Raw genomic sequence first — 25,955 nt, forward strand, 5'->3', positions numbered from 1 at the left:
TGAAAAAGCCTCAGCCCCACCACTCCACCGCTGTAATATCTTGTTACTGCGGGAAGAAATTACGTGTTCAGTACACTGAACCTCAGTATTTCTTACTATCACCTAATAAATTATTTATTTAAACATACTATTTAAACAAAAAGCACTTATAAATGAATGAAATAGACAGTGATGATTGCACCACGTAATTTCTTCTCGCAGTAACAAGATATTACAGCGGTGGAGTGGTGGGGCTGAGGCTTTTTCATTTATCCACTCATGAGTCTGCAAGGTTAAAATTCTTATCCAGTATACACTTTTTATAATACTTTAAATTTTAAGGCATGTATGTACCACGTGTATGCCAGTGCCTTCCCACCTGACATCGGCTCATGGGACTTGCAGTTCTTCATTTTCTGTAGGGTTGAGAAGATGTGTCTTTAGTGTATCATTTTAATTTTTATGTTTTGGATTTTTGGTGTCTTCATGTCATTGTTTTCTCCTTAGTTTTGTCATTATTTCTTATTTTATCCAAGTTCTTCATTCCTACCAAATTTTGTTCATTGTTACTAACTTTACATTTTTGGGCCTTTGGGCCACTTCAAGCCCTTTTTCCTTCCGGGGCGCATTGATATTTTTCAACTTTTGTTCTACTTGAGCTCCACGGGCCATTGAGCCCTTTGACTTTGCATCGGTCATTTTCCCCTCCATGTCCAAATTGGTACCAAGCAGTTTCAAGAAATGTTCTTGATGGAAATTGGAACTATGAGTGAGGTGATTAAATTTGCAGATAAGAACATAAGCATCGCTTCTGCCGAGTCAGACCATAGGTCCATCATGCCCAGCAGTCCGCTCCCGTGGTGGCCCCCTAGGTCCGTGACCTGTAAGTGATCCTTTACTTAAGACATTTTGTCCTGTATAGTACCCCTCTAACTATACCCTTCAATCCCCTTTTCCTTCAGGAACTTGTCCAACCCCTTTTTGAAACCCAAAATCGTACTCTGCTCTACTACCTCCTCTGGAAGCGCATTCCAGGTATCCACCACCCTCTGAGTGAAGAAGAACTTCCTAGCATTTGTTCTGAATCTGTCTCCCTTCAATTTTCTTGAGTGCCCTCTCATTTTTGTTTCCCCCGCCAGTCTAAAGAATCTGTCCTTCTCTACCTTCTCTATGCCCTTTATGATCTTATAAGTTTCTATCATGTCCCCTCTAAGTCTCTGTTTTTCCAGGGAAAAGAGCCCCAGTTTCTCCAGCCTCTCAGCATATGAAAGGTTTTCCATGCCCTTTATCGTTTTTGTTGCTCTTCTCTGGACCCTCTCGAGCGTCGCCATATCCTTCTTAAGGTACGGCGACCAATATTGAACACAGTATTCCAGATGTGGGCGCACCATCGCTCGATATAGCGGCAGGATAACTTCTTTGGTTCTGGTAGTGATTCCTTTTTTGATAATGCCCAACATTCTGTTTGCCTTCTTTGAGGCCATTGCGCATTGCACCCCCGGCTTCATTGTTTGGTCTACCAAAACCCCCAAGTCCCTTTCTAGGTTGCTCTTCTCCAATACCTTCCCCCCCATTGTGTAGTTGTACATCGGGTTTCCTTTCCCCATGTGCAAGACTTTGCATTTCTCTACATTGAAGCACATTTGCCATTTATTAGCCCATTCTCTCAGTTTGTTCAGGTCCCTTTGTAGCTCTTCACATTCCTCAAAAGTTCTAACCCTACTGGAGAGTTTTGTGTCATCCGCAAATTTTATAACTTCGCACTTCGTCCCTACTTCCAGGTCATTAATGAATATATTGAACAGCAGTGGTCCCAGCACTGACCCCTACGGGACACGGCTCATGACTCCTTCCCAGTCAGAGTTGTGTCCCTTTACTCCTACCCTCTGCTTCCTGTCCACCAGCCAATTACAGATCTATCTGTGCATGTCCCATTCCACCCTGTGGTTCCACAGTTTACTTAGCAGGTGCACATGGGGTACCTTGTTGAAGGCTTTTTGGAAGTCCAGATGACACTAAACTGTTCAAAGATGATAAAACGCATGCGGACTATGAAAAACTAAAGGAAGACCTTAGGAAATTGGAAGACTGGACGTCCAAATGGCAGATGAAATTTAATGTGGACAAATGCAAACTGATGCACATTGGGAATAATAATCCAAATCATATGTGGTTATCAGATGCTAGTGTCCACCCTGGGGTCAGCAGAAAAAGATCTGGATGTCAACGTGGACAATACGCTGAAACCTTCCACCCAATGTGCGGTGGTGGCCAAGAAAGCAAACAAGATGCTAGGAATTATTAGAAAAGGGATGTTAAACAAGATTAATAATGTTATAATGCCTCTGTATCGCTCAGTGGTGCAACCTCACCTTGAGTATTGCATTCAGTTCTGGTCTCCTTATCTCAAAAAGATATAGCGACACTAGAAAAGGTTCAAAGAAAAGCTACCAAGATGATAAAGGGGTTGGAACTCCTCTTGTATGAGGAAAAACTAAAGAAGTTAGAGCTCTTCAGCTTGGAAAAGAGATTGCTGAGGGGAGATATGGTTAAAATCTACAAAATCCTGAGTGGTGTAGAACAGGTACAAGTGGATCAATTTTTTTACTGCATCAAGATTTACAAAGACTAGGAGACACTCGATGAAATTACAGAGTAATATTTTTAAAACCAATAATATTTTTTCACTCAGAATAGTCAAGCTCTGGAATGCGTTGCCAGAGGATGTGGTGAGAGTGGTTAATGTAGCTGGTTTTAGAAAAAGGTTTGGAGAAACTCCTGGAGGAAAAGTCCATAGTCTGATGTTGAGATAGACATGGGAGAAGTCACTGCTTGCCCTGTATCGGTGGCATGGAATGCTACTACTATTTGGGTTATTGCCAGGTACTTGTGACTTGGATTGGCCTCCGTGAAGATGGGATACTGGGCTAGATGGACCATTGGACTGACCCAGTAAAGCTATTCTTATGTTCTTAACTTGGTGTGTTCAGTGCCTTGATCCTGAACATTGAGACATTGACACTTCCTGTATGCAAAAGAGGTCACTGAAGTCCTGCAAACTTCAGTTTCAAAAAGATTTTGGAACCATGTCTGTAACTTCGAGCATGGCAAGGGGACTTGAAGCCCAACGCTTCTGCAACCTCAGCATCAATATCTGTACCGCCTGCTTTGACATTGCTTCAGGAGCATCATTCCAAATTAAAGGAACCTGATTTAAAAAAAGGATGCCATCCATTGAATGAATAATTTTAATTATCTTTGGTGAGGAAAATTAAAGATAAAATTTTTCCATACAGCGTGACCTGTTCTTCCTGCTAATAATGAAATGAATTCCACTATGTAATATGATACCTGGCCTTATAGAATATTAAAAATTGTAATTCAAAGCTTAAAATGAATCCATGAAATTACTGGTAACCAGTGTAATTTAATAAAATATGGTGTAATTCTTTCATATATAAAAATGGAAAAAATTACCGTAATTGCGGTATTCTGTACAGTTTGTAATCTTTAAAAAAATTATTTAGCACATCCTAGATAAACAATATTACAGTAGTCTATCTGGAAAGAATAAGTGATTGAACCATAAGTGCAAAAACTGACATCAAAATATTTCCAAACTACAAGTAATTTCCTTAAATAATTTAAAAAAAATTTGTTGATAACCAAATTACGCTGGCTTTTACAAAGCCGCGGTAGAGATTTCTACCATGGGCCAGTGAGGTAAATGCCCTGATGCTCATAGTAATTCTATGAGCGTCGGAGCATTTATCTCGCAGGCCCGTGGTAGAAACCTTTACTGCGGCTTTGTGAAAGGGGGCCTTAACTTGATGCTCCATGTTTAATAATTATCTAGTTTGTCTGCTAGAATTTCTAGGGTTTGCAGTGAATTATCAAAAATCACATCTGTAACCAAACCAGACCTTGGAGTTTATAAGAATTGTCCTGGACACTACTCATGGTTGGAGCTTTTCTACCTCAGCAGAGGTAGACAATCTCCTTCACCTGTACCAAACAATTTTCTCTTTACCACATACGACGGCACTTCAGATGTTACGTCTTCTTGGCCACATGGCCTTGACAATCCATATCATTCCATTGCACTTCTCCATCTCAGAATTCTGCAATGGACTTTGTCAACCCAGTGGTCTTATGCCATCAGATCCCTGTTCACTCAGGTTGAAGTTACATTAGATCTTCGTCACTCCCTCAATTGGTGGATGCTTCCTTCCAACCTCTCCTGAGATCTCCCCTCCCAGCATACTCCTTAACAGAAACTTCTCAGCAGAGATGCTTCAATGCTGGTTTGGGGAGCTCATCTCAATAGCCTCTACACTCAGGGAGTCTGATCTCTTCATGATAAAGCTTTCCACATCAATCTCCTAGAGATCTGTGCAATTCACAATGCTCTCCAAACATTTCAAGACCATCTTCTTCACTATAGAGTCCTCATCTAAACCAACAATCAAGTTGCAAACAAGGAGGCACAGGGTCTCAGTGATTCAGATCTGGACTTGAGCAATTGATCATGGCATCCTCCTCAGAGCAGTTTATCTAGCAGGGAAGCAAAATGTGTTAGCAAACTACTTCAGCCCCACAATTGGTCTCTCAATATGTCCATCCTGCACCAGATTTTCTCCAGATGGGGGACTTCAGACATGGATCTCTTTGCTTGCCCCCATAATCACAATTTTCCACTGTTCTGCTCCAGGCTCTATGCCCCAAATGATCTGGAGTCAGATGCCTTATTGACTAGAGGAATGGATTCCTCTGTGCATTCCCTCCAATACCTCTCATCAGGAAAACTATACTTGAACTTCACCAGAATCAGGACACCATGATCCTCATTGCACCTTGCTGGCCATGTAAACTTCTACAGCTTATAACTCGGGAACCCTACAAATGGCAACTGTTTTCAACACTACTCACACAGAACAAAGGCTCTCTTCTGCATCCCAACCCTTGCTCATAAGTATTCTCAGCATGATATCTCTCTCTCGACACATAAATACATATACATTTTCTGCTCCAGTCTCTACTATTATTGAAGCAGAGAACCCTCCATACAAAAGTGTTACCGTTTCAAATGGACAAGATTCACTGTCTGGCATGGCCTCCATTCTCTGGACTCTGTCACTTGTCTACTTCCTTCCATTCTGGACTACCTCCTTCATCTATCTAATTCGGGCCTCAAGACTAACTTGGTATCATCAGTGCATTTCACTGTCCATTAGAAAAGAAGCCACTTTCCGTTCATCCTTTGTTTTCCAGATTCATGAAAAGACTTTACCATACTAAACCACCTATCAAGGCTTTGTCTGTAGGCTGGGATCTTAACGTAGTATTGACTGCTCTTTTGAAGTTTCCTTTTGAACTACTTGGAGTTAACTTGGAGTTCTGTGACCAAGAGAACCATCTCCACTTGGCTAGTGAACTGTATCTCCTCTTCATATACTCAGGACTGAGCTGATACTTCAGAGCCACGTCACAACTCACAATGTACGAGCTGTGGTGACTTTAGTAGCCCATTTCCGCTCCACTTCTGTTGAGGACATCTGTAAAGTGGCCACTTGGTCCTCAATTCATACGTTCACTTCATGCTATTGCTTACAACAAAACTCCAGAAGAGACAGTGGGTTTCGGCAAGCAGTTTTGTAAAATGGTATTTAATTCCTGAGTGCCAACTTTCCCTCCAGCCCTCAGGGGTTTCACCAGACTCATATATATTCAGTGTTAAACCTTTTCCAGAGTCATGATCCTAGCAGCTTGGGAATACCATGTGTGAGAATATTATACCTGCTTATCTTCAAAGACATCAAAGACATAGCATGTGTTCTCTGAGGACAAGAGGTTTATATTGTCACAACCCACTCACATGCCCTAGTTGGTTTCTTAGCAGAAGTCACTGGCATGTTTATAGTATGGGCAGTGCACTTGGTATGTGTCCATACTGGGTTCCATGGATGGTGTCGCCCACATGTAAACATATATACCTGCTGTCCTCAGAGAACACCTGCTACAAGTAAGTAACTTTGCTTTCTTCACTGAGTTTTGTATAGAATCTCACCTGCAGCAGAGAAGGTGCCCAGAGTTTCTTTGGCATACCTCCACAATAATGCAAACAACAGCTCAAATTGTTTCCTCCCCCTACCCTACGCAACTGCCTGAACTCTCTAATGGTTAAATAGCCCCACTGTCTCCTTCAGCTCCCAGACTAGTAGGATAATGATCCCCCACATCTGGTGAAATTTTCCATCATTGGAGGGAAGACTTGCAACCTGCCCTTTTTTTTTTTTTTTTTTTTGCCGTACTGGGATATTAAACAGAAGGGACAGTACGTTTCAAGGCTCCATGTATCTTTTGTCTTCAGGGATCAAAACAGAGTTGATGAATCCTTGGCTACTGTGACTTTACTGGCTAATCTTTTAAGTGATGAGCTGTCTTTACTAGTCCTTGATTAAGCTCTGTTTCTGTCTAATTGTATTTTAAAATCTTGCTAAAATTCTGCATTGCTTTCTTTTACTTTTCAGCCAGATTAAAATATTCCATGAAATGTAAGCAAGCAATGTTGGCCTCTATTTTATTTCATTAATTTTTATTTATGTAAATTTTTTATGCCTTACACAAAAATAATTTTTTCTCACACAAGTGCTATTTTATGTACATGGAAAATTTACTAGTCCAGTTTTTCCACTTCTGAGTGATACATGCTTTGTTCTTTCAAGGTGTGAGGTTTTCTAGAGCTCCATCACTACTGTAGTATCTTTGGGGCTGAGATGAGGTTAGTTAGGTAACAGAAAACAGCAAACAGATGGAACATGGGACCAAGAGCCTATTAACTTAGGCTCAGCTGCAAAAAACAAACTCCTCCCCTCTCCCCCCTGGAGTTTGATGGAGACAGCATAGAACAGTGTGCTAGGAAGTGAGAAATGAATCTGATTGCAGGAGTTCAGCCAACGTGGGAGACTTTTTATAAACAACATCAACTTAAAGTAAGAAAGTGTCCCTTGATATCTTTCTGGTTTTCTCTTCCCCTTTTGTGCTGAGGTAACAAAATAAGGGTGTGATTTTTGATTCTTGTAGGTGCTTTAAAAATTTTAGTGCACTCAAAATTAATTGTTCATGCATTAACAACTACTACTACTTATTATTTCTATAGCATTACCAGGCTTACATAGGGCTCGCTGTACACCAAAACATGGAAGAGACAGTCCTTCTTGAATAAGATTACAATCTAGCTGAGACAGACAAACTGGATGAAAAAGTGCATCTATACACAGTGCTCAGATGGGGGAATTACAGAGGGAATGATAAGATAGGTATGGATGCTTAGCAAGTAGGTAAGAATTTAGAATTGAAAGCAGCTTCAAAGAAGTGGGCTTTGAGTCTGGATTTGAATATTGGCAGAGATGGAACTTGACGTACCAAGACAGGCAGTTTGTTTCAGGCTTATGGTGCCGCAAAGTAGAAGAGACAGAGTCTGAAGTTGGCCGTAGAGAAGGGTACTGGTAAGAGAGACTTACCCAGTAAGTGGAGTTTCTTGGGCAGAGTATAGTCTATATACTATATATCCCTAGCAAAAGGAAGAAAATAAGGAGAAAAAAAACCCACTTTAGCATAGTCTAAAAATTCATTTCCAATGACTTTGCTGTTTAAAGGCTTTCTGTACTATTAGCTAAGATGCAGGAGCAGGTAGGATAATGCTTCCAAGAAGACATATTGGTAGTAAAGAATCTCTCTTTTTCTTGTTCATCCAGGAATTATTCTTTCTATGCGCTGGATAATCCAAACCTGAGACAGCTGTGGGACTGGAGCAAGCACAACATTACCATCATTAGGGGCAAACTCTTCTTCCACTACAACCCCAAACTCTGTCTTTCTGAAATCCACAAGATGGAAGAGATCTCTGGCACAAAAGGACGCCAGGAAAGGACCGATATAAATCTGAAAAGCAATGGTGACCAAGCCTCATGTAAGGATGGTGTAGTTTAAGCATGTCTATGGCCTAAACGTAGTAGCCCTTACATTTATTCATAGACAGGCATTATGAGGGGGATTTTATATCAGGGCTCCTGTGCAAGAACTCCAAAAAGGTGCCTATGGGCTTTTTTTAAAGACAAAATAAAAAAAGAATCCAACAGAAGAAATCAACAATGGAGAAGAGTGGGATTGGACAACGGTCTTTCCAAATGACGAGAAGCCAGAAGGATCTATAAAATCATAATTTATTGTATGAATCCACAAAAGAGTCAACCCAACACGGTACTGTGTTTCGCAAATCTTTAAAATCTACTTTATTTGCTAAACACTTTGAAAATTAATTTCCTGAAATTTAGTCTTATTTTTAATGGTTTTTATTTGTTAAGTTAATTATTGTAAACCGAGTCGAGCTTTCTCAGAATGATGACTTGGTATACAAAGCCAAGCCTTAGATTAGATTAGATTATAGTACACCTGCTTCAGGGGGTCAAATGCACACTGTATAATGATGTTTTAAGTAAAGTCACCAGTGTATTTGAAAAATCTGGCAACCTCAAAGACAAGTTTGAAGATCCACAAGGCATCTCCTTTTTTAAATACACTGGTGACTATACTTAAAACATTATTATACAGTGTACATTGACCCCTGAGGCAGGCGTACTTACGCTGAAACATGGTGCATTGTCGGATTGACACTTTTATGGTTTCATACAATAAATTATGATTTTATAAATCTTTCTGGCTTCTCATCATTTGGAAAGGCTGTTGTCCAATCCCACTCTTCTCCTTTTTTAAAGACAACAAAAATGTCTGTGTACCTTTGGCTCCCAGATTCGGCCTCCCATAGGCTGATGTACAAATTTAGACCTGCTCTGAAGACTATGTAAATTTCTGTGTGTACTCAGTGTGTAAATATGTGTTTTATAAAATATATGTGTATATCAATCCATCTCTGCTCCACCTAACCACGCCTTCAGGAGTGCCAACACACAGGACCAGTGCTAGGATGATAGGCACCCTAAGTGACTCTTCAGCCTTGCAAGCCCCTCAATCAACTTCAAGCCCTTAGGAACTCCCCTGAGATTTTGATGGCTGGGCCAGCCTTGCCTAAACACAGACCATGTAAAAGGAGACACACAATTTCTGTGCACATACTTCTTAAAGGCTTATATGGTCCATCTAGCCCTCCTACCGATCTTCTGCATGGAGTGGGGGGCATTGGCGGGGTGGCAGTAGTGGGGGGGGGGCACTAGACCACCAGGCTTTTTTTGGCCTCCATTTATGAGCAATCGGGGCCATTTGTGGCAGTGGATCTGAACTTCTTTATTTTCCTGTCAGTGCATGAGCCAATAAGGCTGCTGGTAAATATCGGCCCCAATTCCTTGAAAATGGAGGGGCATTCTTTTTTGAGAATTGCCTGGAGAGGTCATTTTAATATTAATGACCTCATTATACTAGAGTTTTAATATTAATGACCTCATTGTACTACATTTGCATAGTACAATAGGTGGCTGCTAGAAAGCACAGAAAAGACCATGGTGAGCCGGTTTAATAATTGAGCGGTAAAATACTTGCATTTAACGATGGTTTAGCGCACAGTGACTTTAGAGAATCTGACTCTTAGTGATTTTGCTACTCCTCACACATTTCTCCTGCATAATTCTGCTGGCTGAGGAAGAGGCTGGTGCTGTATTTCTTTGTGGCCCATCATAACTAATGACAACAAATAAAGACTAATCATCTTTCACCTTATTTTTCTGCATACAATGAGATTATCCCAGTACAAGCAGGCAACATATTCTCACATATGGGATGACGTCATCCACGGAACCCGATACAGACAGTGTAAAAAGTGTACTGTCACTTTTAAGCTTTATAAAACTTTAAGATCGTCTGCACCACGTATGCTCGAGTGCCTTACTGCCCGACGCCAACTCACTAGGTCATCAGCTTTTCAAACTCTGATTCTCCTGCCATTCTGAGGTCGTCTCTTTTTTTTAGAGCCTCCCTTCACATTACTATTCTTGCTTCTTTCCCCTCTCGGAGTATGGGTTGAATGCTTATTATTCTCATTTTTTTTTTCTTCCCTTGTTCTGCCTGCTTGAATAGGCCAATATATATATATATATATATATATATATATATATATATATATACATATATATATATATATATATATATATATATATTGCCCAGGACAAGCAGGCAGCATATTCTCATGTGTGGAACTCCCAAGTTTATGAAATGGGGATGGAGGGAGTGATGGCCTCTATATAAAATACAATTAGGAAGGTCTCCGCTCCAAAGGCATATATATATATATATATATATATATATATGTTCTGCCGGCTTGAATAGGCCAATATATATATATATATAGGAAATTCTACTTTATGATGAGGGTGGTGGATGCCTGAAATGCGCTCCCGAGGGAGGTGGTGGAGAGGAAAACGGTGACTGAGTTCAAAGAAGCGTGGGATAAACATAGAGGATCTAGAATCAGAAAATAATATTAAATATTGAACTAAGGCCAGTACTGGGCAGACTTGCACGGTCTGTGTCTTTATATGACCGTTTGGGGAGGATGGGCTGGAGAGGGCTTCAATGGCTGGGAGGGTGTAGATGAGCTGGAGTAGGTGTTAACGGAGATTTCGGCAGTTGAAACCCAAGCACAGTACCGGGTAGAGCTTTGGATTCTTGCCCAGAAATAGCTAAGAAGAAAAAATTAAAAAAATTTAAATTGAATCAGGTTGGGTAGAATGGATGGACCATTCGGGTCTTTATCTGCTGTCATCTACTATGTTACTATATGTTACTATGACTCAGTAAAGCTATTCTTATGTTCTTATGTCTCATTGCATAAAATGGGATCCTGTACTAAAATAGCATGAAGTGGTAAAACAGTATCCCACATTGATAACTTCCCCCCTAAATACTACAAGTCCCTGCTCCATCTCCTGAAGCCTTTGCTAATCCTTATAGCCCTTGCAGTCTGGTTGCTTTTCACTTATACAACTTTCCTCCCCTTTTACTGTTACCCCTGCAAGCAACCAGACGTGGAGGATCTTTTATCATTGTTTTTGCTATTTTATTTTTGGTTTTTTTTTATAGGTACTGTTTTTGAAAATTTCCTTGATTCCTGTTTTTCATTCCAGGAATCCATTTAACTCACACAAACGACTGTAGTAAATATGCCATATAGCCGTAGCCTGGAATATCTTGTACTTGCAAATATTGCATATTTATCTCAGCCTGCTGTTACTCATTTACCTGGTACGGACAGAGTCCACAGGTTGTAATTTTCTTTTAAATGTGGTGAAAGATGTTCTTTGCTACACAAGACCTGGTGCTTTGAATGTTTTTGTGGGCGGGAGAATGAGTTTTAGCCAGTTGATTGCTAGTGAGGTTGTGTAGAAGGAAAAGAATAAAATGTTTTGAAAGGATTTGAATGCGTTTGGGTATCGAAAGAGGGCAGTGACTGAAGCTCTTGTTTCTTCTTGTACTCGTAGCTTGCACTAAGATTATCATGAATGCAATTTTTATCCATGTTATCCACTCTTTGCTCATCACTTAAGAGCATGCATGGCCCTCCACTCCCATATCAAGCAGCATTATGGGGGAAAGACCTGGAACAATTACTTATGCTTGCTAATACTTATAGGGAATTCAGGAGACACCTAAAACTTATCTGTTCCTGAAGTACTTAGGCAGTTGATTTGTACAATCTTTTCCACAATAACTGATCTCTAGAGCTGCTATTCACTAGTTTTAACTTGCCAGTTCTACTCAATTTGTAGCATTTTTAATCGTTGTAAACCGCATAGAACTTCACGGTCCTGCGGTATATAAACTGTTTATTATTATTATTATCCCAAAACTTTTCAAAAAGAAATCAAAACCCTACTTTTCAAAAAATTTATCCAGATATCTTAACCCAACCCTTCCCCCTCCTCCTAGATAAATTCTCCCCCAAAACCTCCACTTAAATAATCTCTTCCTCCCCGAAACACCAACCAAGTATTCAGTTCCCTGAAATGTAACGTAATCTTATTTGTACTCTAACTGTAATCTATTTGTTATATCACACAGTAACGTATAGTCAATCTAATATCCAATTTGCAAATTCTTCTGGAATTAATCCAGGTACCTCTCCTCCCTTGTAACCAAAAAACAAACAAACCCCAAAACTGTTGTAACTTCACTGGAAATGACCAATTAGCTCTTTTGTAATCCGCCTTGAACTGCAAGGTATAGGCGGAATAGAAGTCCCTAATGTAATGTAATGTAAAGTGGGTAAACTCAGAGATAGGTTGGAGAAGGCAATAACTCAGTTTTGAATTTTCAAAGCTGTATGTGTTAAAGGGGGTAATTCCATAACTTGATGATGCTAGTTAGGCATGCAGATGCTGCATCTTAAGTGCCAATTCTGTGATGGCATCTAGGCATCAAGATGTCATTTAGTATAAACCCGAATTGGCACACCTAAATGGCAGGTGTAAATAGATGTGCCAAAGTGTCATGTGTAACCTATAGTATTCCATAAGTTATTCACTTGATTGAGAAGCACACCTTCCCTTCCCATGCTCTGTCTACATATGCATCCCTTTTTCAGTTCTACATTAAGGTACTTACTTGCTACCTTATAGAATAGTGTGTAGTGTACTTATAAAACTGCTAATTTTGGTGCCTTTGATGAGTGTAATTGGCTTGCAAGTATAGGCACCAAGTTATATAATTGCTCTGTAACTGTGCAAGGAAAAAAATAGATACAATTTTGTATTTCCTCCTTGATGATTGATGCAGTGGCTACAAGTAAAAGTAGTCATGGTCATTACATCTACCTGCATAAATTTGAAAATCACTCCCTCTGAAGCAATAGGAGATGTATTCGCCTCTGTATTCCTGGTTGAGGTTTAGACTGTAGCTTCATATAGCATAAGCCAAATGTTTCATTTGTGATTGTCACATTAATAATAATAATGGTATGGCCACTAATTCATTTACACTGTATTAGTTTCTTGATATACATAGATAGACACTGGCTCATATTGTCTATAGGATGCATGTCTCCCATAAAGTTAACAGTGTTGTTTCCAGACTGCGCCTGAAAAGATGCTTCATTCTGCTGTCTTAATGCTTTCACCTTATTACTTCTGAAATTCTTTTAAGCAAATCATTTGTTATCCCCCTTTGTCCATCCACTGTTCTAACCATTAGGCTGTTCCTCCACTCTGTATAGATAGTAATACAGATAAAAATATATCCCAAACCAACCTCTGCGATCACGAGGCAAGAGAAGACTTCATTAGCATGAACTCTTCTACTAGAAAATGCACGCAAACGCACAATCTCGCCAACTATAAGATCACTGGCAGGATTATTAAATTTCAGGAAAGCAGTAAAAACCCACTTTTTAAAACTTAATTACCATTCATAAAGATAACTCCTAACCCTAAACCAACCATTAGGCTTGCCTTAATTGGTTTTAATTGCTTGCTTTTCCTGTGTGTGTTAAACATGTGGGGTTTTCCTTTTTTTTTTCTGTTCCTGCAGGTGAAAATGAGCTGTTGAAGTTCTCAATCATCAAAACATCCCATGACAAGGTCATGCTGAAGTGGGATGCCTATTGGCCTCCTGATTATCGGGACCTTTTAGGGTTCATGCTCTTTTACAAAGAAGCGTAAGTCAGCAAAAACGTAGAAAAGCTTCTGTCTGTTTTTTTTGTTTTTTTTTCCAGTGCCATGGTTTTGGCTTTAGTGTCTTTTTGTAATTTTTGTTGCTGTTACCTTCTTAATATGCTTTGATTTTGAGATGTCATCTTCCACCCTGCTCAGAGGTTCATTTTGATCTCATTCCTATCAACCCCTTCTATCCTCAATCCAGAGACCTTGTTCTGTACTGTGGGAAGCGTTATGAAGCGTATGAAAGGGAAATCTGCATGCACTTTATAATAATTGTGTAGCTCAACATGCATGAGACAGTGATTCTTGCAGGGATTAGGTCCATGAGAAACCATTATATTTTTAAGAAAAAGATAGACTGGTTATTTTCCAGCTTTGGATGAATAGTAGTATAGGCAGTCCCCGAATTACAGACACCCAACATAAGTATGACTCGTACTTAAGAACGCAGTTGTAGCTTCATTTGAATTCACTGAGCAGTATTTTCAGAGGCATAGACTCCTACACTTCAGGAATGATGCATGGCCGTATTAAGAACAGTGTGTGGTTATGCATACTGTACCTTAGAGCAGCGTTTTTCAACCGCTGTTCCGCGGCACACTAGTGTGCCGCGAGATGTTGCCTGGTGTGCCGTACGGTCAGGGCCGCCATCATGGCAGTACCACCAGTCTAGGGAGAGGGGCGGTCCGCCCCACGTGGACAGGAGAGAGCTGAACGGGGGACCCGCGGAGTTCAATACATCTCGAGCCGCGAGGCTCGTCTTCTGTTCCAGCCTGCCCTGCAGCTAACATATAGCCGATCGCAAGCGTTCCCCGATGTCAGCGCTGACGTCTGAGGGAGGGCTTAAGCAAAGCCTGCCCTCCGACGTCAGCGCTGACGTCAGAGAATACTTCCGTTCGGCTATTTGTGCGCGGCAGGGCAGGCAGGAAGTAGAAGACAAGCCTTGCGGCTTGAGCTTCGTTTTGCTGAGAAAGTTGCAAAGATGGGCTGGGAGGCAAACACGGAACACAAAAGGGGGGAGGGAGTGCGTTTTGGACACAAGGCATGAACTTGGGAGAGAGGAAGGGAGGGAAAAAGATGCTGAGGTGGGGGAGGGAATGCGTTTTTGGACACAGAAGAAATGGACTTGGGAGAGAGGAAGGGAGGGAAAGAGATGCTGAGGTGGGGGAGGGAATGCGTTTTTGGACACAGAAGAAATGGACTTGGGAGAGAGGAAGGGAGGGAATGAGTGTTTGGACACAGAAGGCATGGACTTTGGAGAGAGGAAGGGAGGGAAAGAGATGGTTGTGTACACGGGGAATAGAAGAAAGGAGAATTTTTGGTCATAGGGAGGGAGTGAGGTACAGATAGTGGCATACCAGGGTGGGGGGGGGGCGGTCTGCCCCACCCCGGGTTTACGTCCCAAGGGGGTGCACAGCTGGCCACCCTCCAGTGTTGTCCCTAGGCCGGCAAACTGCGGCTCTTTAGCCACTTGAGTGCCACCGCCGCCAACGGTGTTGTTGGCGGTGGCAGCATTATAAAATACTTTCTTTGTGTTTATTTGATTCCTATTCAAGAGAATTACTTTATATATAGTCAATATAGGTACAGAGTTAAATTTTTTAACATTTTCTAATGGTGGTGTGCCTCGTGATTTTTTTCATGAAACAAGTGTGCCTTTGCCCAAAAAAGGTTGAAAAACACTGCCTTAGAGGGAACACTGGGACAGTTGGCCCTTTTGTCAGCTAGAAGCAGAGGTAAGCAGTAAGAATCTTAAAATCTACAAGTTCGGAGTTACATACAAATCCGACTTAAGAACAGCTTTAAAAACGTAACTCATTCTTAACTTGGGGACTGCCTGTAATTACAAAGTTTGTTTGTTATTGTGAATTAATTATACTATATACTCAAATATGAACTGAGATTTTTGAGCTGTCCACTGATTTCCTGCACTCCCACCACCTCCCAATGATTGGCATTGCTTTCCTGTAGCCCCCATCAAAGTCCAGCACTGCTTTCCTATACGCCCACCCCCCAATGACTGGTGCTGCTGCACTACCCTGTACTCCACCCTGCCATTGCCGCATTCTCCTTACCAGCTCCGGTGCTCAATCAAGCTGACTTCAATGCTCTGTCCTGGGCCAGTGATGGGGGCCTTGAGCTCCTGCCCCCTCCAAGAATCTCAGAGAAGATGGGAGCTGGCAGGCTTTGATTATGCCCAGATGCTCAAGGTCCTGCACCGGCTCAGCATACACTGTCGGGTAACAAGCTTCCTTTAGCGTTATGGCAGTAGGCTTTCTTGAGCACCAACTGGTAAGCGCTCTCTGTGTGCTATGTTTACAGTGGGTCTCAGCATGGTGCACTGAAGACATACTCAACACATTCCACCGTGATGAATGCAAAGTATATGGGGATTAATATATTTTTAACATGGAGCTAATACACAATGGCACTTCACTGCATAGCGCTTTATAGATCAGTCAAGATTTTAAAATTGACTCACCAGTGTAGAACCTATTACCATATATAGGTGTTATGTGCTCATCCCATTCTGTTCCCCTTCTCTGTTAAGTCTTGAGACTGTAGCACTTTAAATCACAGTTCTTCAACTGCCGGTCCGCAGAAAATTTCTGCCGGTCCGCGCAGGGCCGGCGAGATCAAGTCGGCAGTTAAATTTCCTCCTGACTGCGGTTCCTGCTGATTAATGTTCCTCCCAGCCTCAGGCGATCGAGATAGGCTGCCAACGTCGGGGCCTTCCCTCTGTGAGTCTCGCCTATTCAGAAACAGGAAGTGGAAACAAAATAGGCGGGACTCAGAGAGTGAAGGTCCCGACGTTGGCAGCGTGTCTTGATCGCCGCCCCTGCCGAGTTGCTGAAGAGGGCCGCGGGGAAGTTGTGATTATACCGGAGAGAACTGCAGATTCAGGTGCAGGTGGAGGGAGATGGTCAGCGTGTGCAAACAAGATCCTGGGGAGCCTTCACAGTGGCTGTCTCCCCTCCCACCAGCTCTCCAATTTGCCAGGGCAGTGATTTACCGGCAACTTCCTGCAGGCAAGTACCGAGAGCTGCTGGAAGGGGAGGAAGCCACTGTAGGAGGCTGGGAAGGTCTGGAAAAGGGAGAGCTGTTACTGGACTTGAAGGGAGTTAGAAGGAGAGATGCTGCTGGAAGGGGAGGAGGGAAAGGGATGGGAAGAGAGTTACTGTTGGATAGAGGGAGGAGGGAAGGGAGAAGAAGGAGAGATGCTGCTGGGAGGGGAGAAGGGAAAGGGATGGGAAGAGAGTTAATGTTGGATAGAGGGAGGAAGGAAGGGAGAAGAAGGAGAGATGCTGCTGGGAGGGAGGAGGGAAAGGGATGGGAAGAGAGTTAATGTTGGATAGAGGGAGGAGGGAAGGGAGAAGGAAAAGAAGGAAGGAGGGTAGGGAGAAAGAAAAAAGGAAGGAAACAGCTGGCAGGGAGATTACAGGAGGGGAAGGGGGTCAGGGTGGAATGGAGAGATCAGATGAGAGAAAGGGGAGAGAGAGGAATGAGAAAGTAGAGAGACATTGATGCTGGAAAGGGGGTCAGCAGAGAAATAAGAGAGGGATAAAGATGCTAGATCTGGTGTAAGAGAGATAAAAATGAAGAAGGCAGTGAAGCTGGAATGAATGATGTAAAAAGGGGAGAGGAAGATGGACAAGGAAGAGGGACATAGAAAGAAGTCAGATACATATGGAAGGGGGAGAGGGCAGACATTGGATGGAACGGGCAGATGCTGGAAGGAAAAGAGTGAAAAGAAGATGAAAGCAGAAACCAGAGACAACAAAAGGTAGAAAAAAATAATTTTATTTCTATTTTGTCATTAGAATATATCCTGCTAGAGACATAACTGGGGACTGCAGTATTCTGTTAGCATGATATTTCTATGTAGCATTCTATAATAACTTGGCTTGTTCAGTTTTCTTGATAGTAGAGGGGATATATGTGAAGGGGAGGGGAGACAGGGGTTTTGTTGGTCTGTGCGCTGTATATTTGTATTTATAAAATCACAATTGTTCAGAATATTGTTTCTTTTTATACTTTAATAAAATACGTTCAGTATAAAATCATAATTGCGGCTTGTGCAGATGGGATCAGATAGTTTGCGGGGACTCGCAGAGATGGGGAGTAAACGGGGTTTTTAAATTTTAGTCCTAGTAGTTTGCCGGTCTACAAAATAATTCTTTTATTTCTGCCGGTCCACGGGTGTAAAAAGGTTGAAGAACACTGCTTTAAATCACCTCAGTGCTGAAGCAGGTAGGCCCAAGTAGACTGAATTACATCAGTTTAGGTCAGTAAGAGGAAGCCCCTAGCCAGAGGTGATGATGACCAGGTATCACTGACCCTCCTGGGAGGAAGGGGGAAAGAAGGAGATAAGAATTTTTCCCCTTTGATGCCTTTCTTCTTGGAAGTGAGTTGTGGCCACTGGTGAATTGAGTTTTGGGTGAAAAGAATGCGATTCCTGTGCCACATAGAACCCTGTTTCTCATGGCACAGGAGACCAGTGTGTAATAAAACAGAATTCTGTAACTGCGTTCAGGTCATCTATTAACACTCTGTATTAGTGCTGGAACTGTGATTTGCAGTAATAAAGGGCTGGCTGATTCCTTTGCTGCAACACTAGCCTTTCTCAAAAACCATAGCAGATGTAAGATATAGTCAGAAACCTGGGGTTTGAAACTGAAAAAACACTGTAGTATTAAATTAAGACTGATTTAATTGTTTGTGGTTAATGAAAGCTTCTATACCGCTGCTAATGACTGGGGGAATTCAGAGTGGTTAGATGAACTTCTGTGATGGTGTTACAATACAATACAATCTGTAACATCTTTAATCATTGTAAACCGCATAGAACTTCACGGTCCTGCGGTATATAAATTGTTGTTATTATTATTATTATTACATGTGCTACAGTAGGCAATATTGAGATGAAATTGCAAGTGAATGTGTTGGAGTGCATAGAAATAAGTAACAGTAGCAGTGATAATGGAAAGGTGGATGTTTCTGATACTTTTTGCACTAGACCTGTGACAAGGATGTCTAGTCTATGTAGACTTTCTCACTAGGATCACCCAAATTTCTAATCTTGGTTTATATTTGAGTCAACTTTTTCCCTCCTTTTTTGTAGAAAATTTTTTTGGGGGGAAGTCACCTCGGTTTATATTCAGATCGGTGCATATTTGAGATAGTATTATAAGTTAACTTGGCTGAGGTTATTTGCTGGAAGGGACACTAATTATGTGGGTAATGTCAACCACGGAACCCAGCATGGTCAGTCAAAAATGTACTGTCACTTTAAATTTTAAGGAACACCTATACCACATGAGAGCCTATGCCTTCCTGTTTGACATCAGCTCGTGGAACCTGCAGTTCTTAGTTTTACATAGAGCTGAGAAGATTTGGTTTTTAAGTTCTCTCAAAGCGTGTCAAATGCCTTTCCTTTAGGGGTTTTCTTCAGTTTTCTTATTCAATTTCACTTTCTTCTTTTTCCTTTTATTTGTTGTAAAAATGTCATGTTTTTGGGAGTTTGAGCATTTTCCAACTCGTTCTCTTTCCAGGAACGTAGACCTTTTTCGGTTTGACTTTCACTCAACCTCCTTGGGCCATTGTGCCCTTTGACTTTGCGTTGGTGGTTTTTCGATCGATGTCCAAGGCACCCAGCGACTTTAAATGGTGCACCCAGCGACTTTAAATGGTGCACTCAATGCAGTAGGACCATTTCAGGCACTGGTGTGTACAATGCCTAGGTTCTGCTCATCGGGTTATGTCATGCACATTCTGCTCTGATATGCAAAAGAGCCAGAAGATTACAGTTTGAAAGACTTTTCGGTAGTACTTCTGGGATATTGAGCATGGCTAGAGACTCTGACCCTGAAACTCAACCATCGACTCTGGCATTGGCACTGGCACCAGCTGCATTGCTGGTTCAATCCACGTCTTCATCTTTGGCACTTCTAGCATCGGGGGAATCTCATAAGAAAGCTAAGAAGCACAAGCATGCCTCCCCTTCCAGACATGTATTAGTATCGTTGAAAGCATCATCTCCATCAATGTTTTCCAAATGTCGATGCATTAACGACCAATCGCCATCGTTACAGTTGGTGCCTCCTCAGAGATGTGCCTCAACATCGAGGTCTCCCAACATCTTGACATCCAACTTAACAAGCACCTAATGTACCCTTGTCCATATTGGTACTGGTGCCATTGCTGCAAAACCAGCTTAAAGCACTGTTGCAGCAAAAATTAACTAGTTTACTGGAGATACACACTGTGCAACCACCTGCGTTGACACTTCCAGCTCAAGTCCAGTCTGAACATAAGCCACACAGTTCTGGGCATCGATCTCAGATTCTTCAACAATGAGCCTCCACCTCCAAAAGGTGCTTGAAGTATGTGTTGACATCAAGGGAGTGGAACACACCAACCTCTCCTCGATGTTCATCATCACATTCTCAATGCTCCCCTCTACTTCCAGAAGAGCTGACATCGAGGACTCTGACTCAGATTTGTCACCCACTTGTCTGATGACTATTCAGAGTTTTCTATGGATGAATCCTATGAGATACTGTCAGATCCTTCACCCTCTCCTCCTTGACACAGGTTACCATCTGAAAGTTTGTCTTTTACCAACTTCATTAGACAGATGGGACAAGCACTCCCTAATATCATGGAGTCTGAAGAGGAGCCTCAGGTATGCTAGCATCCATGCTAGCATATAGAATACTCAGTTATAATTTTTACATTACTTTTTATTTAAAATCCTTGATTAAGCAATTACCAAACATTGAGCAACATCTTCCAACAGACCAACTTAAACCCTTTCAACATTTGGTCCACAATTTGTTAGAAACCAGGAAGTATATGGTTAGGTCCACATTTGACTCTTTTGATATTACTTCAGACACCTCAGCATTCTCCATCGCTATGCGCACGCAGGTTTGACTCTGTATTTCAGATTTAGACATCAATGGCCAAGATCACCTTGCCAATGTCCTGTGTACAGCAGATAATCTTTTTGGTGATCACATCAAGAAGACTATATAAAAAGATCCAAACGCACAATGACTATATGACAACCTTGTCTAAGGGACAAGCTTCGCAATCTAAATCTTCTTGAAAATCTTCTAATACCTCTAGAAACTCATCGTACTACTCTTCCCAAGAGTTGGTATAATCAGCCATCCTCATCACCTCGTTCTTCTACTCAAAGAAGACCTAGATAATAGAGACAACAAAAGCTTCAGTCTCAACCACAGTCCAAGCAGCAACAGTCTTTTTGATTCCCTTCTAGAAAGCATTGCCAACATTTCACTATCTCTCTCCAGATTTTCTCATAGGATGCAGAATCCACCACATTTTTCATCGTTGGACCCTCATAATGACAGATCAGTGGGTTCTACAGATGGTGTCCCAGGGTTTTATGCCCTCTGCTTACAACACAAGCCTCCACCTTCTAAGAGAGTCTCTTTTCAACTTCCTCCAAAAAATCCTCCACCAAGAACCCTCAGCCCTTCTCCAGTTCAGTGCAATAGAACAAGTACCTCTTCAGGAGAGAGGCCAGGGGTTCTGCTCCAAGTATTTCTTGATTCTAAAAAAGAGATCTCAACCCAATTTTAGACCTTTGTGCTCTCAACAATTACTTAGTTAAGGAGAAGTTTTATATGCTCTCTAGACCTCAAGGAAGTGTACACTCACATTCCAATTTTACCTACTCAAAGGAAATATCTTGGCTTTCGAGTGTGTTCTCGCCATTTTCACCTTTTCACCTGACTTCAGCTCCAAGAGTGTACATGAAGTGCTTGATTGTGGTAGCTGCAACCCTTCACTCGTAGGGTTTTCACGTCTTTCCTTGTCTAGATGATTGGTTGATCAAGGCTTCATCATCGCAGCAAATTCAGCATGCCTTCAGCATCACAGTTAGTCTACTAGAGCTATTGGGGTTTGCAGAGAACTACCAGAAGTCACACCTTCAACCCACACAAACCTTGGAGTTCATAAAGGCTCTTCTGGATACTAATCAGAGTTGAGCTTTTCTACCTCAACAGAGCATGCATCTCTGCACATCAAATATTACATCTTCTAGGTCACATGGCCTTGCAGTGCATGTCATTTCATTCGCACATCTACAACTCAGATTTCCACAATGGACTCTCTCATCTCAGGGTCTCAAGCCACCAGATCCTTATCTGCATGAATACAAGTGACTTCATTGTTTTGTCTCTCCCTCCAGTGGCAGATGCTTCCATCCAACTTCTCCAGAGGTCTTCTCTTTCTGCCTCTTCCCCACCAGAAGCGCTGAACAACAGACACGTTCATGTTAGGCTGGGGAGCCATTTCGATAGCCTTCACACTCAGGGAGTCTAGAACACACAAGAGAAAACTCTCCATATCATTCACCTGGAGCTTCAAGAAATTTGCAGTGCCCTAAGGACTTTAAGATCGCTTAAACAACTAAGTAGTCCTCATTTTTACTGACAATCAAGTTGCCATGTTCTGTGTGAATAAACAAGAAGGCACAGGCTCTCACCCTTTATGTTGCGAAGATATAGAGATATGAAACTGGGTGATTGCACACAACATCTTCCTCAGAACAGTGTTATCTCGCGGGGAAACAAAACATCTTAGCAGACAAACTGAGCAAACTCCTTCAACCTCATGAGTGGTCTCTCCACACATGTGTCAGATCTTCTTGGATTGGGGGACCTCCAAAATAGATATTTTTGATTCGCCTCTCAAGAAGAAACTTCTGCTCTTCTGCTCCAGACTCTACACTCCCAATCATCTGGAATCAGATGCTTTTCTCTTGGACTGACGAGTCAAGTTTCTCTATACATTCCCTCCAATTCTGCTTGTTGGGAAAGCTCTACTCAAACTTTGCGAAGACCAAGGCAGCATGATTCTCATCACACCTCATTGGTCACATCAGCCATGGTTCTCTCTCCTTCTATAATTCAATGTCCAGGAGTCCATCACACTACAGTTGTTTCCAACCCTTCTCACAGAGAACAAAGGCTCTCTCCTTCATCCCAATCTATGCGCTTCAGCACTCACAGCATGATATCTCTCTCTCCCAGAGGGTAGATGCTTTCACCCTCTCTGCACCAGTTTCATCTATTATTGAAGCTTCCAGAAAACCTTACACACTGTGATGCTATCACTTTAAATGGACTCGTTTCTTGATCTGGTGTGACCTTAACTCACTGAATCCAGCTACCTCTCCTCTACCATCAGTTCTGGATTATCTTCTTCACCTTTCCAATTCTAGTCTTAAGTCCACTTCAGTGCTATCAGCATCTTTCATTCACCATTACACAAGAAGCCATTATCGGTTCATCCTTTGTCCAAATTCATGAAAGGTCTTTATCATGCTAAGCCCCCTCTCAAGCCTCCCGCTTAGGAACTCAATGTTGTTCTTTCTGTATTAATGAAATCTCCTTTTCAGCCCTTATCTTCTACTTCACTCAGACATCTTGTATGGAAAATAGTCTTTCTCGTTGCCCTAATGCCTGCATGCAGGGTCAGCAATCTTCAAGCTCTAGTATCGGAACACCCTAAGATCCTACCATGATAGGGTAGTACTCCAAAAACTCACCTATTCGATAAATTTGTCTGAACTCCCTTCCTTCAAATCTGCCTTCCCCCTCCAACTTCTCCAATCTTTCCTCTCTCACCTACCCCTCTTTTCCACCCAAACTCTGATACTCATGTACAAGCTACAACCCTATTCGTATAGATCAGGGGTAGGCAATTCCGGTCCTCGAGAGCTGGAGCCAGGTCAGGTTTTCAGGATATCCACAATGAATATGTATGAGATGGATTTGCATGCACTGCCTCCTTGAGATGCAAATCTATCTCATGCATATTTATTGTGGATATCCTAAAAACCTGGCCTGGCTCCATCTTTCAAGGACTGGAATTGCATACCCCTGGTATAGATCTTCTTACACCTTATAATCACTCTGTTAGCTGCAATACTGTATACCTGTACCTTGTAACCACTTTGCTCACTACTATACTCTAAACCAGTGGTTCCCAAACCTGTCCTGAAGGACCCCCAGGCCAGTTGGGTTTTCAAGATAGCCCTAATGAATATGCATGGAGCAGATCTGCATTCCTGGCATCTCCATTATATGCAAATCTCTGTCATGCATATTCATTAGCGCTATCTTGAAAAACCGACTGGCCTGGGGGTCCTCCAGGACAGGTTTGGGAACCACTGCTCTAAACCGTCTAGAACTGAATAGGTATGACGGGATATAAATAACGTTATTATTCTTCTTCAAAATTCCTTCCAAAAGTTGTCTCTGAATTTCATCTCAACCAGTCTATAGTTCTACCTGTCTTCTTTTGACTGTCCATGCTGGGTTCCATGGATGATGTCATCCACCTGTGAGAATACCTGCTACAGGTAAGTAACTTTCTTGTTTCTAACTCTTTGTTCCATGCTTCAAACTTGATTGATTGAAGTGGGTTATGAATCCAGTTTTAAATTAGGTTAATCTGTCATGCAGATAGCACTACTAGCCAGGTGGAAAAGCTTGTACTTCTTACAGGTTTGGGCTGACAGAACTGCCTACCTTGTTGGGATTATCGCATAGTCTTCTGCCTGAAGTTATGGAAAAATATTTTTATAAGATGAGAATTACATCTTCAAGATCTGTTTTCCTGACATCACCAGTCATTTTTCCCTCTTCCTACCAAATGGTTAACTTAAGTATGTCTTAGTCTTCCTATATGAATGATCCTCAAGATACGAGTTGGAGGGTGGGTGTGCGTCTGGATTTGGAAGACATTACTAGATTTGTCAGTTTGGAAGGAAGATACTTTAGCTAGAAGTTGCTAGAAATGGGAGAGGAGCCAAGTATGAAGTCCCAGTATGTTAACATTTGGGAGACCTGAGCTCAGTTTCCATCCCCAAGCTGTGCGCTGCTGCTGCCACCTGCAGGGTGGTTCTAGAGCAGCAACTAATGAGCCTTGTTACAGGAGGTTATTGCCTTCACCTGAACCTATGATAGTATGGGTGTACGAATGAAAACATGTGACTAGCGATGGCTCTAAGTTTCAGTTAACCTCTTTTATGCTTGCATTAGGGATGAGCAAGGCTGATACAGGTCTTGATCAGAATTAGAAGACCAGGGAATGAGTACAGGCAGTATATAAATGCAATGCTTACTTCTCTCTTCCTCTCTCTCTCTTTTATGAAAAGTCCCTATCATAATGTGACAGAATTTGATGGCCAAGATGCCTGTGGCTCCAACAGCTGGACAGTGATTGATGTTGACCCTCCTGCCCGGTCAAGTGACCCCAAGCAACAAGCTTTAGCAGGCTGGCTGCTGCGAGGTCTGAAACCCTGGACTCAGTATGCCATCTTTGTGAAAACGCTTGTCACTTTTTCTGAGGAACGGAAGACATATGGGGCAAAGAGCAACATTATATACATTCGGACCAATGACACTAGTAAGCAATTTGCACAGTCCTGCTGCATTTTCAGTCATGTTTAGGAAGAGGGCTTGCAGATTAATAGAGTTCATTCTTTCCCACACACAGCACAGAGTTCATTCTCTCCCACATTATCAATGCACTCACAGCTCCACTGAGTTGTATCAGTTGTACCAAGCTATAGTTATACCCTGTATAATTTGCCTACTGTCATCCTTGACTCACCCGCTTCATCCCTTCTCAATAGAGGAGACTAAGGGCTGGATGAAATTTTTGCATTTCTCCATATGCGTGGCCATACTACTTGCAGTCCTTGGTATGGTGCTGGTTGCCTTCTTTGCTGGTTTGTTTCCAGAGCTTTTCAAAGATTGATTATGACCCGTTGAGTGAAAAGGTAGAGGGATAATCAGCTACATAATCCTGCAGAATTTCAATCTCAGGCATGGACTAATTACATTTTTAAAAATGAAAAGCATTTATCAATTAAAAAAAAAAAAAGAAGAGGTAATTAACCCCAGAAATCACATATCCCACTTTAGGTACCTGCAGTTTTCAGGCTACATAAAGGTTGTAAAAAAAATTTGCATGGTCCCATTGTACTGAGTTGCCCCTCCAGATTTCAATAGCCTTTATCTCTGTTATTTGTAATCCTACTTTTGGTACCTTTTCGCTCAGTGGGTTACAACTATTTCTTTTTTTTAAATTGCAGCTCCTTCAGTACCATTGGATCCGATCTCCATTTCCAACTCCTCATCCCAGATTATTCTGAAGTGGAAGCCACCATCTGAACCAAATGGCAATGTGACACATTATCTGGTCTACTGGCAGCAGCAGTTCGAAGATAATGAACTGTTTGAACTTGATTACTGTATAAAGGGTAAG

The 25,955-nt window shown here is 41.8% G+C and overlaps 1 protein-coding gene across 4 annotated transcripts in view; it reads left to right on the forward strand.

The window, feature by feature from the left end:
* Positions 1 to 25,955, forward strand: part of INSR (insulin receptor) — a 328,183-nt gene that overhangs the window by 227,704 nt on the left and 74,524 nt on the right. For all 4 annotated transcript variants that reach the window (XM_033956911.1, XM_033956913.1, XM_033956912.1 and 1 more), the window contains exons 6-9: positions 7,737 to 7,951; positions 13,513 to 13,639; positions 24,841 to 25,091; positions 25,783 to 25,950. In XM_033956911.1, coding sequence (XP_033812802.1) covers positions 7,737 to 7,951; positions 13,513 to 13,639; positions 24,841 to 25,091; positions 25,783 to 25,950 — 761 coding nt within the window. The remainder of the gene's footprint in view (positions 1 to 7,736; positions 7,952 to 13,512; positions 13,640 to 24,840; positions 25,092 to 25,782; positions 25,951 to 25,955) is intronic.

Source organism: Geotrypetes seraphini, chromosome 8, assembly GCF_902459505.1.
Source record: "Geotrypetes seraphini chromosome 8, aGeoSer1.1, whole genome shotgun sequence".
Taxonomy (NCBI): domain Eukaryota; kingdom Metazoa; phylum Chordata; class Amphibia; order Gymnophiona; family Dermophiidae; genus Geotrypetes; species Geotrypetes seraphini.